General features: G+C 40.0%; 2 protein-coding genes across 4 annotated transcripts in view; one reads left to right on the top strand and one right to left on the bottom strand.

Moving 5' to 3' along the window:
• EIPR1 (EARP complex and GARP complex interacting protein 1) overlaps positions 1–14603 on the bottom strand; it is an 89507-nt gene extending 74904 nt beyond the window's left edge. The window contains exons 1-2 of the mRNA XM_037392354.1: positions 14451–14603; positions 4239–4322 (exon numbers count right to left, since the gene is read on the bottom strand). Coding sequence (XP_037248251.1) covers positions 4239–4322; positions 14451–14588 — 222 coding nt within the window. The 5' untranslated portion in view covers positions 14589–14603. The remainder of the gene's footprint in view (positions 1–4238; positions 4323–14450) is intronic.
• TRAPPC12 (trafficking protein particle complex 12) overlaps positions 14572–20896 on the top strand; it is a 62443-nt gene continuing 56118 nt past the window's right edge. For all 3 annotated transcript variants that reach the window (XM_037392351.1, XM_037392352.1, XM_037392353.1), the window contains exons 1-2: positions 14572–14683; positions 15400–16616. In XM_037392351.1, the coding sequence (XP_037248248.1) occupies positions 14587–14683; positions 15400–16616 (1314 nt within the window). In that variant the 5' untranslated portion in view covers positions 14572–14586. The remainder of the gene's footprint in view (positions 14684–15399; positions 16617–20896) is intronic.

The following is a 20896-nucleotide window of genomic DNA, read 5'->3' as shown; positions in this document are numbered from 1 at the left end:
GCTTGTAATTTATTCGCAACTCTAAGGTAAAATATTTTCTACAGACCCATGGCAGGAAGATTAACTCCTGTTGTTATTTTTACACAGCAAAATAGTGATAATTGGCTTTAGCGTAACAGAATGAAGGGGATCTCTCAATTTACTGCATCAGGTACATTGGGTATTTCACAGAGAAACAGTGTTAAATATGTGACTATCTGACATAGTTTAAAAATTAAAAGTTATTTTAGTTTACCATGTAAGGCACAATCAAACCTGCTCAATGTGCTCGTTTTCACCTAGCGAGCAGGGGGAAGGCAACCTTCCATTGCAGTCACTGGAGTTTCTCCTTTAGCAGCTCAACCCAGGTTCATGAAGGCAAACTACATAACTAAATCCCATTTACTAGTCACATACATTCTCTACCCACACTAACCAGGTTAAGAGGGTCACTCAGCACATAAGCCAAGGAAGTGCTCTTTACCCCTCCTGAAGCCCTTTGAAGGCACAGATAACCCATTTATTGTCTGCTGTTACGTTTCCGCTTCAGCTGACACCATGGATAGCTGGGAACTGCTTAAACACAGTTAACTGATTAAAGATCCAGACTGATACTTTTAAGAAATATGAAACTTAATTCTTATGCAAGGGTATTGTTTATACCCTTTTGAGTTGAAAAATGACATCTTTTACAACTACACTAAACACCACACTACCAGAAAAAAGCTGATCAGCTTAACGAAGAACTGCAGAAGTTCCCCCAGTGTTTCTCTATTAAGGATCTTAATTGTGTTGATTTGAATACATGATAAATTGTATTCATCATATGGAATAGTGAAAAATATACTAGTACCAAGTACTGTACCAGCATGATGCCACGAAGACAGATATTTGCAGAAAAAAATACATACCTATAACAATTGTCTGACAGAACTGGACAAACTTCAGTTCTGCAGTGTGTTATCTTTCAGTTCTTGAATCTTTTTAATTTTTCCTGCTTTAGTGTAGAAATGAGCTTACCATGGATGGGTTAGCGCAGCACATGGACACCACAGGCAGGGATATAGAAAACGGTAAGTTTAAGTAAACAAAGTCCACACAGAGAACTTTTCCAGCATGTCTGTAGTGTCATAGTTAATAATACATGTAATCCTAACTCCTGCAGAACACAATCCTTGCGGAAAACACCTCCTAGAAGTGACTGGGTTTATTACCAGTAATGGAATGAATGAGTTACTGATCTGCTGTAACTACACTGGGAAGAGTTTGTGCTGAACAGAAGTCTAAGTATTCAGTGGTAAGCAGGGAGATTCAAGTAAGAACAAATAACTATTTAGTTCTCCTCAAAATCTGGAGGAATTACTAATTGCTAAGGAAATTACTAAGGGAGACTAACCAATTTCAACACAAAATATCTCTTTTTCTTCAATTATGCAATGTCCATAATTTATTTTCTTTCATCAGGCACTCTCAGGCAGCAGAGACTGGAAAATTGTTTTAGTTCGGCCAATGCCCTGCTTTGTGCCTATATAATGTTATGCATTAAGGTAAACCATGGAAGTATTTTATGTTCCAAAACACAAGACTGAAAATAACTTGGAGAGTTCTGAGAATGAGAGAGATGAGAAATGAGTAAGCAACATATACTTCCTTTATGTTTCCAAAGCAAACAGTAAATGCATCAAAGTAAGAACAGTAAAAAAACCCATAGTTTAGCAACAACGAAAGTACCGAGGACAAAAGTTCCAGAACTATACTGTGTAGAACAGCACAAAGAGAAACCACTTAATCTCCAGCAAGTTATGAGGACCAAATGCCAAGTACTACACAATGTTAACATCTCAAATACTGACAGAATATAAAAATCTTATAAACATTTTCCTTTGCATTGAAATACCAGTGTAAATAGAAAAATATTTTCACCAGATCTACAAATGCCTGAACTGCGTCATACAGCAGTAAGTCTCAATGAGGCAGACTCTACCATGCCAGCTGTACAACTGCTGTAGCTCTTTCATTGGCACTACACCTGTCCATGACCAGAAGGGAAGGAATATTCTGTACATTATGGCATTGCATAAGAAACCTCTCACTGTGCAGTACTCTAAATCACTACAGGCTTGTAAGTTAAGTTTTTCATCAAATCTAGAAAATCTAGTGCTGAATTAAGCAATAATGACTTGAGGCCTAGGGCACTTCTTGGGGATTAGCAACTAGCTGAGAGGAGCCGATGGCCTGAGGCACAGCTAAAGGCCAGTAACCCCCAAACATTTGTTAATGCACTAGGAAGTGTTCTGCATTTCTACTATTAATGTTATTCTGGAACATAATACAATGTTCTAACTGGAAAAAGAAAAGCATACTCAATGAAGCTGAAATGTGCAAATATTCCTGAAATATATAGTACATGCCCAATCAACTTACCTAAATCAGAACATTTAAATTATTGAAGATCTGCAGGATATCAATTCGTGAGAATTCTTTTCCAACTACAATTTTGCACCAGGATTTAATCAGTTGAACCAAGTAGTAAAACCACCATAGAAATCACAGCAGAACACCACACTATAACCAAATGTCTGAAGAACATTTGAGACAGCACAATCAAAACCATAATCATGTGTATTTATTTTTAACTAAGTTTGTCTGCCACTTTCTTTTGTTACTGGTCTCACAAATATTACCTGAAACGTAAAGAAACTTAATACTCACCCCCCTTATGTCTTTGAAGATTTTTTTTTTTCCTTCAGTGTCATCCAGTATTATCGTTGAGTAAGAAACTCAAGACCTCACTGAGAATTGACAGCTCACAACTCCCAGAGCTATGGTTCCAAGTTTGTTTTGTGCAGTCCATTACAGAACAGTTTCAGAAAAGTCAGTGACTGTATTTCTAGATGCTTCTGCAGTAGTTGTTAGCTTTGGCCAACAGCCAGACTCTCACCCAGCCACTACCCCCAGGCAGGACAGGGGGAGACAATGAGAATAGGATTGAGAAAACTCTTTGGCCAACCTAAAGACAGGGAGATCACTTACCAACTACTGTTGCGGGCAAAACAGTCTTCACTTGGGTAAATTAAGTAATTGCCAATTAAAATTTCATTAGTAATTTAGATAGTGGGAAAGAAAAAGACAAACCTTAAATGAGAACCTTCTCCCCTGCCTTTCCCAGGCCTAACTTCACTCCAGACTCCTCTACCCCCTTCAAGCAGCACAGGGGGGTGCAAGGCAGTGGTGGTTATGGTCACTAGATAGCGTTTTCTCTCTGATGCTCTTTCCATCTCACTTGTCCTCTGCTCCAGCACGGGGTCTTTGTGGGCCACAGTTCATTCAGCAACATCTACCTGCTCAGGTGCAGATGCTCCACAGGTTGCCATGGATTATCTGCTGCACCATGGATCATCTCCTTTTCCTCTTGACCTTGGTCTTACTGCTGTCCGTGTCTTTTTGTTCCCTCCTCCACCTTCCAGCCAGCATTTTCTCCCCTTTTTTAATCACAGAGGTGCCACCAGGCTACTGGCTCAGCTGTGCCTTGCGCCAGGTTCACTGGAAACAGCAGTGTCTGGCACAGGCAGCCCCTGGCCCCTTCTCACAAAAGCCACCACTGCAGCCCCCTGCTACCAAAGCCTTGCCACCTGCACTTGGTGCAGCTTGCTAATTCCTCCGGCCTAAATATCTTCTTTCAGTATGAAAGTATTTACTAGAATTTAGTCACTAAAATTAGAAGTATTGTACTCTCAACTGCAGGAGAAACAGCCCAATACAAGACAAGCCACAAAAGTCACTCAAACTTTAGTTTGTTGTTAAATCCATGATCAGAAAGACATAACTGATTGCCAATAATTATAATGAAAAATCCAGTTTATGAAGCTTCACATACACAGAGCTGTGCAAGTACCATGAGTCCCATTAGAAGCAATCATGGCTTAAAGACTTTTGGTTTACTCTGCATCTCTTCTGTGGTTTAAATATAGCTCCAGAGAATCTATAGATTTAAATTAACACAAGTATGGCAGTTCCTTTTCTAAACTAACATGATTTAGTCATACAATTTAAAGAGTAATTTAATTTTCAGAAAATACACACAGCTTGCTTTCACCAACACCTTAGCAATATCTTTACATTCTACTCACCGAAGTCTTCAACTTGACTATCACTTAAAAATTCAAATTCAACACAAGGAAGAAGGCAAAGAAATGATATCGGAACAATGTTTAAAAAAAAGGAAAAAAATTGCAAATGACATTTGACAGAAAAATTACCTGATTATCATATCTAAGAGACTGTGTTCCAACCAAAAATCTTATTGCATCTGTTTCTGCTGTCTGAGGTGTTAAAGCTCGTGCCTATGGAAGAAGAAAGCCATTAGATAAGTCCAATTAATACAATCCATTAATTTCAGCAAAAATCTTGAAGTTTACATATCGATTATAATTTTAAGCATTATACTCTTACAATCTGCAGACTTTCCAGTTCTTTCTGTTTATTTCATTTAATACATTTTTTTGTATGCAGTTTCTCACATTTGTGATGTGTGTGTAACATACAGGTGCTAAGTACATCATCTGGCCTTCATTGTGACAGTGATAATGTTCAATATTATAAAAAAAATATATCAATAAAACTCCATAGGACAGTGGACAATTCTTAAATACATTAGCTACAAGATCCAATAAAGAGGCTGCTCTTGCAGGAGTTTTCACACCATTCAGACTGATGATACCTGTATAAAAATTAATTCTTTTTCTCGCCATTAACCACCACGTTTAGAAGAAAGTTAAAAAACAAATCCCTTCTTTTCTACTTCAGGCCACTAGGGATAAGAATTGGCTGAATAATCGGAGAAATAATTTGTTATTTACCCATCAAAATTTTGTCATAATCTTATTGTTTTGTTGTATTATTGTTATGAGAATGCTAGACTCTGCCTTGCTTCTTCAACTTGCACCAACTACAGCCTTGGAAGAAGCAAAACAAACCAGTTAAGGGCCATGGGAGACACTGAGAAAAAGTATGGCTTGAACTAAAACCACAATTGCTAGTTTGCACTAGTCATTAGTAGAGACTACCTAAGCAAATTTTCCGTGAGAGGTAAACTAACACTCAGGGGCACTTCTGGCAGCTCTAAGTAAACTGTGAGGAGTATCCACCAATTCCCCATGCAAAAGATAACCTAATGTTATTGTTCAATATTAATTTTTTGTCAAAACAGAAAACAAGCCTTTGCAATTTATACCCTATTTAACATAAAATAGTTCAGATCTCTTCAGACACTACTGCCTGTATTACAAGCAAACGGTTTAGAGATTTTCAGTTAACTGCTGAATTGCCCTTTTACTGCCATCCCATTTTGCAGGTAGCTAATGATTACTTTCTGGATTCAGGAACATTTAACTTATAAATATAGTTCTGATTGAAACTTACTTTTCAATTAATATCAGAAAGAAGCCTAGAAGCTTGGAAGGGAATATTTGAAATGCATTATACCACAATACATACATTTAGAACAATTTCATTACAGAATAGCAATTTGAAGATATATGATTTTTCTTAAATAAGGCAAAGGAATCCAAGCCCTTGTCTGGTAGTAACAATAAAAATAAACTCATTTTTCAGAATAAGCTCTGAATTCCTACAGAGCAGACATTTCTTACCTTGCATCTGAAATGTGTGATTTAGGCAATGTATTACTTTGCTTAAGATTGAGCATAAGAGTTTAAAAATGCAATGAGCTTAGTAAGTACGGGCTAGTAGCGTAACATTTATATAGAAAAAAGCACTACAGAACACAATTCAGTAAGTAGTTTGTGTTCAAAGTATACTCAAAAGCAGATCAGATCAGTATGAATCCGTGCCAATTTGTTTGTACTCCCTATTTATGCAGCACTTAACTACAACAAGCCTAGACAGCGTTTCTGATTGACAGAAACAACTTAAGTTCTCCAAGAAGACTGCAGAAAAGCTTTTATTTTGTCTTGAACAGGATTTACATTTGCAGATCTTCGGCGCGAGCTCCTTTTCTTTTCAGATCTACTTTCAATTATTTTGAAGAGAACACTAGAAATAAGCAAACAGCTATGTATCTCTTTCAATCAAGCGTCTGTTGTTTCTCCTTCTCTGACTTTCAGAAAACTCCAAGATATTCAACAAAATAAAGAAATAAAGGGGGACTGACACCTTTTAAAACCTTTCAAGTAGGCCTTATCATGCTGCTTTCAAAAAAAAAAAAAAAAAAAAATTGCATCAGGTAAGACACAAAGCGCCCAAAATAAAATTATGTCAATACACGTTAACAATTTTGTCATCAGCTTCTATCTCTTCTTTAAAATATTTTTCTATTATTTCCTGTTTGGCAGGGGGACAAAACATAAAATCAAAAGCCTGAGAAAAATATTTAAATACATTTCACAACAAGAAACACAAATTGTTTATCCTCTGTCATAAAAAGACTACAATATCTATAGAATGCAAGGTTCAAACTCATCAAGCATTCATAAATCAGGAATATCCGATTCATAACAAATAACAGTACGATGGACTTTCAGTTGTCTCTGGCACAAATTTTGCTTACTTTGAGTTACTTTTATAGAAACAGAAATTATTTCAGCAGATGAAGATGCTGAATAACCGTTATGATAAACAACATAACTGAATTTGGAGCGCTGTGAATATCAAGAGTGCCTTAAGTTTGTCACCTTGTACTGTAACCTGTCAGAGCAGGTTGCAAACAACATCTTTCACAAAAGCATCCTGCTTCATGACTGCAGCTACTAGATAGAAAATAAATAAAAAGGTTATTATAATGAATAATCTAAACCAATAGGACTTACTATTTTTGTAAAAAGTCAGCACCCACAGAACACTGAAGTGCATATAGCCCCAAATAGAGTTTGCTACACAAGGTATTAAAGTATTATTTACTAAAAAAAATTGCCATGATTCACAGAAAATACCTAGAACACACATCTATAAGATGCAGTAAGAAAACAAGTCATCCTTACACACACTGTCACAGCAAAGCCCCACATAACTGATGCTTCTAGACAAAGCAACAACATATGTAATCAGATCATTTCATTCTTAAAGGAGTCCTAAAGCTAGGAAAAAATTATTAGCAAGCAAAGATAAAACATCATGAACGGCAAAGCACCTTTTGGTTACACTGCTAAATTTCATATTCACCAACAGTTCTATGAGGAAATGTGCATGATTTAGTGATACTGGAGGAATTTTACCAGTGTGGTTAACTAACTGTAAACGTTGCAACTAACATATCCATGACATTGTCGAGCTGTACAACACTGTATTATGTAGTTTAGTTACTAGTAGAACACTGTATTGTATAGTTTAGCTACTAATAAAATAAGAACTGGTCCAAAACAGACACATAAGCCAAAAGTGCTGAAACAGGGACAGAGGAAGAGAAGGTCATGAAAAGGATGAGAAGAAGAGAAAGATGACAAAGATGATGAAGAAAGGATGAAGATGTCCCAAACTACCACCAGAGGATCCCCAACCTGTTCGGCCACACATGTGTAGTAAGAGTTATTTATGATAAATAGTTCTTGGAACAGTAATGAATACACTTGTAGTTTTTGTAGTCATAAATATGTATAGATTGGCCATATAAAAAGTGAACAAAGTTGGTATGCACGTTGGGCAGAACTTATCCCCTGTGCATCTGGCGCCAAAAACAAACAATGTCTGCTTTCTAACAGTCCAAACCAGGTATTAGAGAGTTTTGTCTCTGTTTTTTTGGTATCAAAAATAGGTAGTTTTATAGAATGTGACAACAAAGCCTTAACTATAAGTCCACTGTAAAAATAGCCATTTTTATGCAATGCAAAGGGCATGCAAAACCCTAGAATATAACCATGACAAACAGCAGCATAAAGCAGAAGAAACAGCAATCACTGTGCCAGAATGCAGGGAAGACGTCATGTCCACGCCTACACCAAGCTCAGTGGGATGTTGGGCAAAAATCACCTTCAACCTTCCCCTGACAATTTAGACCACCTGCAGAATAATGAAACCTCTGAGAGAAATAAATAGAACAGAGCCTGCAGAGAGAAAGGCCCTTGACAACAGCAAGAGACGATCCAGCGGAACATGATGACAAACCTCAATAAGATAAAGAAGGTTGGTTTAAAGCAAGTGCATCATGGAACTGTGATGCACTGAATCTCTACCCTTTGTTCCTAAGTTCTCCTGAAACTTTCCTTTATTGAATTCTTTTGAAATACCAGCCAAATGCACAAAATTACTTTTTTAGACTGTTGCCATTTAGGGCATTAATAGGCAAAGGAAAAAGGATCATTACTTCTTCAAAACATATTTTGTCTTGCTGATGCATTGCACTGCTTTGACATCAGCAAACGGGAAAACATGCACTGACACAAACATCTGAATATTTGTATTACATTTAATATAATCAAAAGAATTTCTGCAACCCATACATCATTTAAAATTAATGCAATCAATCTGTACTAACCAGCAGTAAACTTGCCATACAAAATGTAAAGGACACAGTATTCTGCCCATGGCCCCCAAATCTGACTTATTTGACCATCTGCTTCTGCCGAAACCCAGAAATAACATACTGCTACTTTGGGGGTGGTGTGGGGGCAGAAAGAAATGGCTGGCTTTGCCAGTGCCTCATTCTAGAGAAAAAATACAAGTTCCCTGTCCCCCCAGAGAAGCCCCTGTCTGCTAATGTCATGAATATTATTTTTGCCTTCTGGCATAATTTCAAGTAGGTATACTTTGATAATTACTTACATAGGACAGCCTTGTTTCTCTCACCACAGTAGGAGACCCTCTGTCACTGACTGTAGTAAGACGCAGTGGCTCTATCAGTGGAAAGGCTGGCAGCGCACATGCTCAGGTGACCTTCAGTGCTCTCAGACAGCTGTTTTCAAGTCTTGCACAGCACAAGAATTCCCACCACTCATGTGTTCAGTGCACTGACCCTATTTCAAAGGCTGACAAATTCCGTAAGCCCTCACAGCAACAGAAACAACCCTCACACAAAACCTTGTGTAGCACAATTATCCTTAAAGATCCCATTCATTTATCATGAATCACAATGGTAACAATCATCTTTAATAGTTCCTTCAAGTTCACATAACTGTATCTTGATACTGTCATTAGTCTGTACTGCACCTAACATTACCAAGATCCTGCTAATTGCACTTGAGGGTCCTAGAAGAAATAGTTTCCACCTGATCCACTTCATGCATTGTGAAGATCTTTGGGGGATTAGTTAGGAGAGTTTTGTCAATTACCTACTTTTGTTCCCCTAGGAAAACTTTAAACCAAACAGTATGTTAGATTCAAGTTCCCTAAGAAGTCCTCCCACTACAACGCTGCCCTCAAGAAGGGTCCTGAAGAGAGTCAGACAGGAAAATAATTGAGAGAATAGACACTCCGCTTGGATTAAAATATACAGGATTGGCACTCATGAGGCAAGCAATCTTAGAAAAGAAAGAGGACAGAGACAAAAACTGGGAATTTCACTAAGACACTATCATGCAGCTTCTTGAACTGATTCGATTTTCAAAAGAAATCCTCCAAAGACATAAAATCATCTAGGTGTGCTGACCACACTATTTCTCATTCAAGCCAGGATGCTGTTGGCCTTCTTGGCCACCTGGGCACACCGCTGGCTCATGTTCAGCCGGCCATCAGCCAGCACCCCCAGGTCCTTTCCCACCTGGCAGCTTTCCAGCTGCTCTTCCCCAAGCCTGTAGCATTGCCTGGGGTTGCTGACTGCAGGACCCGGCACTTCTCCTTGTTGAACCTCGTACAACTGGCCTCGGCCCATCAGTCCATCCTGTCCAGACCCCTCTGCAGAGCCTTCCTGCCATCAAGAAGATCAACACTCCCCCCCAACTTAGTGTCCTCTGCAAACTTACTGAGGGTGCACTTGATCCCCTCATCCAGATAACTTAAAATTTTAAGAGCACTGGCCCCAATACTGACCCATGTGGAACACCACTTGTGACCAGACACCAGCTGGATGTAATTCCATTCACAACCACTCTTTGGGTGATCTGAAGCTGTAGATAGGAATTTTGATAAATTCTGTTTATGCCATTCTCTCTTGTCCTACAGAAGACCACAAAAGCTCTCCCAGGGAAGAGAACACCACTGCCCAACAGGAGCCATATGCTCCACACCTGCTCTACTCCCATACTGGGAACTCAGCTAAGACAGAGGCAGCACAGGTTTCCCTGGGTACTGTGCAAGTGACACACACCCTCCTAAAAAGTCCCCTTTGTCTCCTCCTTCTAATAAATCTACGGCTGCTTTCTACTCCATCAAACGTAGGACAACTGAGCTATTCTCAATACATACTAATATTACACATATACACACATTGTATGAGACCTGTAACCAACTTATTTCAGTTGGTATACTGCACTGCTTTAAGATAAGAAGTCACATTTGACTCTAGGGAAATTAAGTTTCACCTTACTCTAACTAACAGGCAAGTCCTAAAAGTCAATAGTCTCTGTTGAAATTCACAAGACCTGTTAACCACTAACTGACAATACAATATGGGCCAAGTATTTCTTATTCAAGAAGCACGACAGGACCATAACACAGTACACAAACTCTGACAAAGCATTACTGTACTTTTTTTAAGCCTGCTTCAGCCAGCCCCTGCCTCAGGGTGCAGCTGCAGTTGCCCTTGTGTAGTACAGCTCTGTGGTCAGCCAGCAGGCTTTCTGCTGTCCTTCCCTGCTGCTCATTAAGCTTCTCTCTTGCAAGTCTGTGTACTTTTGACATGTAACATCCAGTAGGAGTATCTGGCATAATGAAATTCATCTCGGTATTGTGGTATCCCCAAAACCCATTAAATGTGCCAAATACATGCTCCATAACTATCACTCTCTGGCACAAGTAATGTTCTTACTCCCACCCCCCATGACGCTGTCTAGCTTCTGCACACTTTTAAACAAGCAAGATTTAGGCTTTCCCCACAAGAACCACAGCTGGCATTGCAACTGAGCCAAAATATCTCTCCTGGAAAGCACCCCTTCACACAGCAAATTTCCAGGGGTATAAGCATCATCCACTCATTGTTAAACTAAGACAAATATAGTATTTTGAGACATTCAGTAGTGCTTACAGACCTACTCAAAACATCACTGCTTAAATACTCAAAGAATAGGACAGGGAAAATCTTGAATCCCTGAAAATGAAAGCCTATTCAACACAGGGTAAATACCCCAGGTTATATAGTAAACATAGGTCAACCTATGGACAAGAAGCACATAATTTCACTGACAAAAAAAGCACTTGTCGACATCCCTAGGACCCTATTTAGCATATTCTCATAATTCAGGGTACTGGTAAAGTCTACCAAGGTTCATTTCAGAAGAACAACCTTTGAGTACTTAAGTGTTCTGCAACTACTGCTGCTGCCCTGTATTCATCATCATGAGCTGCAGTCACATCACTCAGGCCTCACTTCAAGCTGCATCTCACATTTTTCACTCACCACTGACTCTAATTTTCTCTTTTTCACTTCAGTTCGATGATCAGAGCAACCACGGTGGCATATCAGGGCGTTTTGGTTTGGTTTTTTGGGTTTTTTTTTGTTTTTTTTTTTAAAAAAAAAAAAAGGTCACAAAGAATAACACCCTCTAAAATTCACAGAGATGTTACATATCTGTACAAAGTTCCTAAAAGTTCCTATAGCTCACAGACATGCTGAAGAGATAAAAACCCACTCCAGGAAACATTTTTGGGGTATTGCAAATGTTATAAACAGCACACAAAAAAAATTGCCACCATCCAGTAAAACAGTGGGAACTAACCAAGTCAAAAGTTTAAGTACTCATGCAGAAAACTGAATTAATCCCTAGTTTTAATCTTGTTTTGCTTTAGCTTCCCCTTCCACCATGAAAAAAGAGCCCAAAAAACACAACAAAACCCAAACTGCTTCTCACTGTTACTCGGTAAGTTTTTGAACAGTAGTTGCACATGCTAAGTAATTATACAGAGTTGTGTAAGGGCTCAGGATTTCCATTCTCATGTGTCAAAACTGCAAGTGATGTGGTTTTCCTACATAACAATTTCCTGTTCCATTAAGCCTTTTTTTGATGAAAGCTGGATTAAAAGAAGAGATATTTATATTTGTTCGTTATTCTAAGTTATTTTACTTATGCCAATATATCAAAACACATTTTGGGCATAAAAATTAACGGAAAACCTGCAGAAATAATTTCACATTAGTTGGTGGGCAGCAGCCTAGGAGAAAACAGCTTCATGTTATTATAAACCTGGCCACACTGGATCTGACAAAAGGCATATTTGCACTGCTACATTTTCTTTGGCAACGGCCAAAGACAGATCCTTATTGACTGCTGGAGGCACACGTAGCTTCTTAGCCTACAATCCCTCATGTAGCTTCTAGATGCCATGGTTTTGTGACATACAATTTTTATCTGTAACAAGACTACTAAGATCCCTCCCTCTTTTTAAATATTTTATAATTGCAAATCTCAGTTTTCAATAGGCTTTCATAGAGCTGAAGTAAATATCAGAAACAATAAAACAAACAAAAAAACCCAAACATAAGAAACAACAAAATTCTTCAAACAGAGCTGAAAAATGAGTGTAAAGAGATGCTTTCAGTCACAGTGCTTCTGACACACTGGATGATGCAGTAATGATGCAGCTAGCTATTATTGTCTAGAAACACCGAAGAAAGCAGGCTTACAAAGAATAATATTCTGTCTTACTAGACCTAGAGATGCAAGTTGGAAAAACCAAGCCACTTTTAAGTTAAAGTCTCTCAATCACAGCCTTTTTCAGAAAGCATAGAAATGCAATTTATTTTAAAGCCACACTGGCAGTTAACAGAGATCAAAAATAGTACCTTCAGGTCTAAATTCCTTTTCCAACTTAGCCATAAATCATCTTTTCTTTCCTCACCTTCTCCTTAAATGATCTGCATTAATTGAAATTTCCTTTTATTACAGCCACTTTCTTAGTCCTTTTGCTTTATCCTCCCACCAGACAGCCCTGTTCCATACTTGGCAGAAGAGATAAGTAGGAGTTGTATGATTTGGGGCAATGGGGGGTACAGGTCCATGTAGGCCCCAACACACTGGCTAGCCTTCCAAAATTTCAAGAACACTTATTATCTATGACCTACTAGAAAGAAGCCATGAATCTTATTAATTACAGGATAAATATTCTATTCTGCATAAGTTTAAGTTTTGTTAATTTTGAAGTGTGAGTTACAGCCGCCTCTAGCCAATCACAAAATGACAGCATATTATCAGACTTCCGTAGGTTCAACATTTGGTACAGGTGACTATTACACACTAGCTCCTACACAAGAAGAAAACCAAGTATTTGCTAAGGAGACCTATTGGTATATTCAAGAGTACACAAGTCAGTAATGAGGACACCCAAACCTGTTACAAAGAAGCTTTGTATTTTACTTTGTACAAGCATTTTTATAAATGTGCATGTGTACATATTTATTTTACTACACCTACTGAATGAACACATTGCTCTCTGAGGCTGCAGAAGAAACACAGCGCCTCCTATTACTGCTATAATGGCAACAACGACAAGCCAGCTGTTGCCAAAGAGAACACGTAACCACCGAGTAAAAAACCCTGTTGGGGGAAAGAACCATGAATTAGGGTCCCTCTCACCCATCCAACTACCAAGCTCTTTATTTTCCCAGAACCTGTAGAAACTTTATTAAATGCGAGACCTGTGTTCTTGTATGAAGCTTAAGCCAAGTTAGACAGCCCCATTTCCTCATAGCCATAAACACAAATATAACGGACAAATTTGTCCCATGCGACAAATGCACAGACATGGAACCCTCAGCAAGAGATCCCACAAACATCAAGTAGCTTTATAATGGGGTAAGCTCTACCAACTAAAATTTGCAATTCACTGAAAACAGTTTCATGTTCTTGCCTTACAAGAGCTGTTTTGGGGATGGATGGGTGGTGTGTGTTCCTAATTTCTGGAAAGAAAAAAACACCCTCTAGAATCTCTTGGAGACTGCCGGTATTTTCCCATCACCCCAGAGCCAAAGGCTTCTGCAGAGGCGGGCCAGGGCCAGGGCCGGAGCAGGGGCTCTCTCCAGCCAGGCTGCACACAACCATGATGAAAACAGCCCCTGCCCCAGCCCCTGCCCCCACACCGACGCACCTGCCCTGGAAACTGCAAGTTTCAGCGCAGGGACCAACTCCCGCTCCCCGCTCAGGTACCTTTAAAATCCCCAACGCGACAGGCAAGTGCCAAGAATCACGAAAATCCAGCGGTGTCACCAGCACGGGCCCAGGGGGCGAGGGGACGCCCGTCTCCCCTGAGAGGGCTCCACAGCCCGCCCCAGCAGCCCCGCACCTCACCACACACCCAGCCCCGCAGCAACCGCCTTCCCGGAGATACGGCCGACAACCGCCAGCCCTCCGTGAGTCTCACCCCGCACCCACCTGGAACTCCAGCCCATAAATCACCGGCGCATCGTCCTCCATCGTGGTCTCGCAGCACGGCACACCCCGCTGCCCGCCGGCTTTCTGGCCCTCGGCGCTCCCCGTCGCTCGCCGCTTCCGGGAGGTACCTTCGCGCATGCGCACTCCCGCCCGCCCGGCCCGCGGCGCAGACGCGGTGGGGAGCGGCGCCCTGCGCGGTGGCGGAGCCGGGGTGTCGCCGCCGCGGCGCGGAGGTGAGGGCAGGGCAGGGGGGGCGGGAGCGGCCTGAGCGGCCCTTGAGCTGGCAGAGGGGCGCCCAGGCGTATGGGTATTGAGGCGGCCTTGGGACCCCGGCCCTGAGGGAGGGCGGCGGCGCCCCCTGGGGCGGTGCTGGCGGAGGCGGTTGGGGGAGGCCGCGCCCACCCCCGCCGCAGGGCCGGCCGGGCCGCGGGGCGGGCAGGGCTGGGGGGCCCCGCGGCGGCGCTGGAGGCAGGCCCGGACCGCGGGGCGGGCAGTGGCGGGACCCGCGGGGCCATGGGAGCAGCGCGGCCGGTCCGCACCCTGCGCCGCCGGGCGCATCTCCGGCGCGGCCAGCTGGTTCAGCTGCCTGCCCTAGTGACAGCCGTGAACTCCCCCCTTCCTTGTGTTAAATAGGGACCAAGCTAGTCGTTACGAGCAGAAAAGCGAATATTGTTTTTTCTGTGTTCAGTGGGAGGCATTTACCTTTCAATCCAAATACATGTGCGACTTGCAAAAAGGCTAAAGAGTAAACCTCTTTCAGAATTAATTTATGTTGTGGGTAAACGTTAAATGAAAGATGTCAAATAGTTTTATTTTAGTTTATATTACTAAATTTTAAAAGCAGGGATTTAAGTATTTGTTTGGCACTCAGGAGTTTCAGGGTGGCACCTGAACAATACCCAAGCAATAAAACTAATACTCGTTTTGTTGGGGATTTTTCCCTCTTCAGGGACCATGGCAAATAGTGAAAGTAATGCTAAGGATGTGAAGAGCGCCTCAGATGAAAATGACAGCAGAGACCTAGTTCAACAGAAAACTCAGGAAGAAATTCTCTTTCATGAGGAAACCATTGATCTTGGTGGAGATGAATTTGAGTCTGAAGGGAATGAAACTGTATCAGAAGACTCTAATAATTTTGTAGATAAACTTAATGAACAAATGATGGAGAGCGTCATTATTTCAGATTCTCCAAACAACAGTGAAGATGACACAGGTGAACTTGGTTGTCTCCAGGAGATCGTAGAACAAATGGAAGCTAAAGATAGTCAAAAAACACAAGCAGAAGTGGATAAAGAAGAATTTTTAAGTAATGAGAGTGAAACTGAGCATGAAGAAACGCCCAAAGACATTTCTGAGATTGGAACGGATGATCAGGCATCTTTAAAGGAAGAATCAATTCAGGAAGCAGTGAAGGAAGAACCAAAGTTGGGAGACAATGTTCCTGTTGAAACAAAAACAAGTAATATCGATGAAAACAAACCTGAGGACCAGATATCATCGCCTTATACTAGCAAACCATCTTCTGAGGTTGAGCCTATTCCCGTGTGTACCATCTTCAGCCAAGCAAACAATGTTAATACCCAGCCACAGTTGTTCCTACCAGATGGTTTTGAGCCTCAGATGGTAAAATCTCCCAGTTTTAGTAGTATAATTGAGACTCCAGTGAAGTCTAATCCACAGGTGGTTCAGCCAAGTCCTAGTCTAAGCAAGTTCTTTGGTGATACCGTTAGCACTAATACTTTAGCTTCTGATTTTTTTGATTCATTTACCACGTCCAGTTTTATTTCTGTTAGTAATCCCAATGCAAGCTCTTCAGTTCCAGAGCAAATGTCAACTCTTTCTAATGGTGGAGACAGTTCTTGTTCTTCACCTAACCCTACTTTCTCTGTGCAGAATGGGAGACCTGAAGCAGGTGGTCCTTCATCGTCCCTAGAAATAGCTCAGTCTCCCAAGCCGTTCTCACAAATCCAGGCTGTCTTTGCTGGGAGTGACGATCCATTTGCCACAGCCTTAAATATGAGTGAACTAGACAGAAGAAATGATGCTTGGCTACCTAGTGAGGAAACTAGAAATGTTCTTGTATCAGTTGCCACGCAACAATACAGCACTGTGTTTATAGATAAAGAGAATCTCACCATGCCTGGATTAAAATTTGATAATATCCAGGTAAGAGCCTATTGTATCTTAGGGTATGCTTGTATTTTAGAAATGCTGTGAAAGAGCTGTCTGATAATCTGTATATCCTAGTGCTTCATATTGTTGCTGATGGTCACCTTGTGCATATTACTTCAATCCTTACTAGAAAACTTAATGTCACTGCCTACACGTACATGAAGGGGCTAAAATGGGTTCTGATCTATTCGTAGTGAAATTTGTTGGGTATGATGAAAATAGTGTTAACAGTTTCCATAGAATCCAAAACTGTGGTTTTAAGTAGTTTGTTTCTGGTCCTCCTAGTTAGTAGATAATGCTCATATTTGGAGTATATACAAAATCAGTATGCTGTACTGCAAAGTTTGGTTGGGGAATTCGCTCTTGCAACGAAGTCGGAGATAATATTTTTCAGTGGTGTTCACAGTGTTCTCAGTAATGTTAATACTGACCGAAATCGCATCATTTGTATTTTCCCTAAGCAGTAGAAAGGTATAACCTGTAAGAAAGGTTGAGTGCTAGAGTAAGCTCCTGGGAAGGGATAACCCCACAATTAAAGGGAAAACTCTAGATGAGATCATGAAGGAAAAAACACGGTGGTGGAAAGTAATTTCTTTCTCTTCTGTCAGTTCCCAATTGGTGAGAAGGCATAAAGTGTTTTTTCACAATCTGAGAAATTCACTTGGATCTGTTCAGTATTTCTCATGAAGCAATTTTATCCTGACTGCTCAGCCAAAGGCTAACTGTCTTAATGGAATATTTTTTCTTGAAATAGGCTAATCCTACTCTTTCATATCTATGTCTCTGGATAATAGAATTGTTGTCTAGAGAGGTGGTGTTGAGGGTTTGGATACTTCAGTCCTTAGTTGTAGCATAACAAAGATTATCAGTCAGTAGTTAAGCAGAGGGCAGGCTGCAGGAACTTCTGAATTTGCAGGAACTATCAGAAAAGTTTCTGGAGGGAATCAGTTCTTAATTTGTAGCTGAACTATCTGACAAATCTTGGATTTCTGTCACAAACAACAAGTTGTACCAGTTTTAGACATACGCCGTGCTGCTACTACTTCTTGGGTTACCTTTATCTTAAAATATTTATTTGTCATCACAGCCCAGTAATTAGCATGAAAAAAAACACTGTAGTAGGAAAATACTCCTTCCCACCTCCCTAAAAAAGTCCCTTAGACCCTGATGAGTAGTTCAAGAGTGTCTAGTATTTCTCTTCTGACAGCTAATGAGATGGACAGAAGGAATGATCCCTTCCTTCTGCAGGCCCCAAGGATGAGGGCCTCCCTTTTTTTTTTTTTTTTCTATTTTTTTTTTACAGTAGTTCTCTTTCACCTCCCCTAGTCCAGTCAAGGATTAAAGGCTTCTTTGTGCTGATGATTCCCTGAAACTGGGCACGTGCATATATGTAGATCTACCAATTGGTACAGTAAGTGAAAAGAAGACATTATGGCAATGTATGTGTGATGTATTTGTATGGTAAGACCTGATGTAAAATCATCAATGGAATTAAAGGGCATTCCTGCTGCTTTCTTCAGTGATCATAGTTTATAAGCAGTCATATTGACATGTCAGGCAGGGAGAAGTTTTGAAGTGCTTTATGTTTATTCAGCTGTCCTCACTTACAGTTACTGCTTTTCAGTGGCCCGAGTGTGGGCCTTGACTGACCTGACATCCCTTAGTTGGGTATCATTGTTCTGTAGGTTTCTAATACTGCAAATTGTGTATTTAACTGAAACTATAATTGTAGAGTACTCTAAATGTCAACGGAAACATTGTGGGAGGCATGTTTTCAATGTTAAATCAGCTTCCAACAATGGGCTTTAAAGCTTTGGTGTGAATAGTTTGCTAATGCTAAATCTTAATGCAGGATGTTAAACCAGGCTGCATGCAGTTGACAAAGTTGTTAGTTGAAAATAGCATTTACAATGAGCTGTGAGTGTGCTTCAGGAACGACTGAAATTTTGTATGACATACACTGAAGAGCTGGTACTCTATTTTTTTTTCCCCTCCTCACTTGGGAAGTGTTTCTTACTGCAGGTGCATTGTCTTAAAAGTTAAGTGGATAAATCATACCAAGAAAATTACTAAATGTTCTCAATTTCAGGTGTGTGCTACTTTTTGCTGATCATTCAAGAAACATTTTTTTAAACTTACCTTGATTGTGTGTGGTATTGATTGCCTGTACCTGTGCTCTGAGTGTGGGAACAGGTTGGAGTACTACTTTTTGTGCTCCTTCCATTATCTGCTGTCATTATGTCCTTTGTTTCATTACATTAATTTCCAGTTTTCTTCCTCCAGAGTACTGTAGGGAGGGATTAAAAATTATTTTGTATTTACGTCTTTTGCATATACTGTCTTTTCTTAATCCTTCAAACTTCTGTCCAAAAGATGGAAATCTTTTTTATTTATAGGATTAGTGACACATTAGAGGTAAAAACATTCCATGTAGTGAAACAGTAGTTGCAGTCTCATTCCTCAAGAAACTAGACAGAAAACACAGACCTGTTTCCCATCACTGTCCATGGGGAAAGTGCAAACATTAATGGCAATTATCTTTATCATAGCTAAGCTTTATTGTATTTTATGCAGTTCACCTTTTTTTTAGGCAAAAGGCTTTGTGGCTTGCTTCTTGCTCTCTGTGCTAACAGGTTCCTAACACAGTTCTTTAAGTGGGTGTTTTCCTTTAAAGGGATTTTTGCAAGTATTCCTTTGTATGCTTATATTTTTGCATAGTCACTTTCTGCTTTAGCATCTTAAATATTGCATGCTGTTCTAGTTACTACAGATCTGAAACAATAAAATGGAATTAAAGCGAGTTGCAGAGGAGGGATGTGAGGAGTGAACAGGTTCTCTGTTGTGAGTGGTAGCTAAAAGGAAGCAGACCCTTTGGCTTATAAGAGCAATAATGATCTAAAATTCATCTAAGAATTAAATAGAGGATTATGACTTGCTGTTTTTTAAGACAAAAGAACTGTTGAGTAATAAGCATAAAATGAGTTACTGTTCTGCAGCCCATGTAACTGTTTTTAAATTGTATAATCCATTGCCCTCAGATGTACTTTTGTTTAGGAAAACAGACTGAAAATCGAGCAAGACAAATGTCATGGGAGGTGTGTCTATTGGTGGGTGTTTAAAAACTGTAGGCAAGTATGTCCCCTGGCACAAGTGCACCATGAAGTTCTGGCTGTTTTAAGCTGGCAAAGACCAGTATGAGCTTATGCTCTTTCTTACACTGTTTCCATAGACATTTGCTATTCCCCAAAAGGATGGTGAAACAGATAGATCTTTACTCTGGCTAAATGTGGGCTATAAATTGTTTTCTGTTTAAAAACAAAAATATAAGTATATTGTTTTAAAAATGCATAAAAATGTAAGATTGGCAAAAATCTTACAGAAGTAATTTGTTACTTGCTCCTGGCATGTGGTGACTTGTGACACCATAGGGAATTCTCTTGTGTATAGCAATTTGCACAGTCCCAGCAAGACTAGGCCCTGCTCCCCTGCACCCTGTCCTACACTCTTTGGCAGACTTGGTACTTGAAGAGCGTGTAAACAGTAGTTAACACCATTTTCAATATCTGTCGGTGTGTGGTCCACAGTTTTTCAGTGGCTGCTTGATGTTAAGGTTGAATTTCTTACTACCTGTTGAAAATCTCCAGTACACAGAACCACAAGCATGTCGGCCGCCAGACAGGAAGGCACAGAAACTGGTAGTTGAACAAAGATAAGAGGCACAGAGAGTGCAATATACAGAATTATTCAGTTTATTGACAGCAGAGCTGGAAATAGAACCTAATTTGGACACACTTCCTTTTAGCTGCTCCACGTTGTAAAATATAGAATTAATGCTGTCTTAACTTCAGAAATCTGTATCTCTCCACTAGTCTCAAGTTTTCAAATTACTGAGCTCAGGTAACTCGCTTTCCCTAACTGATTCCTGCAGTTAATTATTTTGAAATTAAGAATACTTCCAAGTTCATTTTCTGTGGATACTTAAGGCTGTCTGATCATGTGCATGTTTATGTTTGATTAGTTTCAGTATTATTATCCATATATTTGGATAATATATCCTTTCAACATGAATATCCATTATGAAAACCTGTAAAACTTACTATGTTTTGTAAGATCTTCTGAAAAGTATTTTGTAAGATCTTTGAAGAATAATAAAATGAGAAGCAAATAAGCCTGAATGTTTCTATGGTAACTGAAACCTAAATATTGGGGAAAAAAAGAATATAGCAAATAACGTAGAGTAAATCTAGAAGTTTTCATTAAAATGCTGTGAATAT

The sequence above is a fragment of the Falco rusticolus genome, chromosome 6, assembly GCF_015220075.1.
Source record: "Falco rusticolus isolate bFalRus1 chromosome 6, bFalRus1.pri, whole genome shotgun sequence".
Taxonomy (NCBI): domain Eukaryota; kingdom Metazoa; phylum Chordata; class Aves; order Falconiformes; family Falconidae; genus Falco; species Falco rusticolus.
The sequence above is the reverse complement of the archived record's forward strand: the minus strand, read 5'-3'. Positions and strand labels throughout refer to the sequence as shown.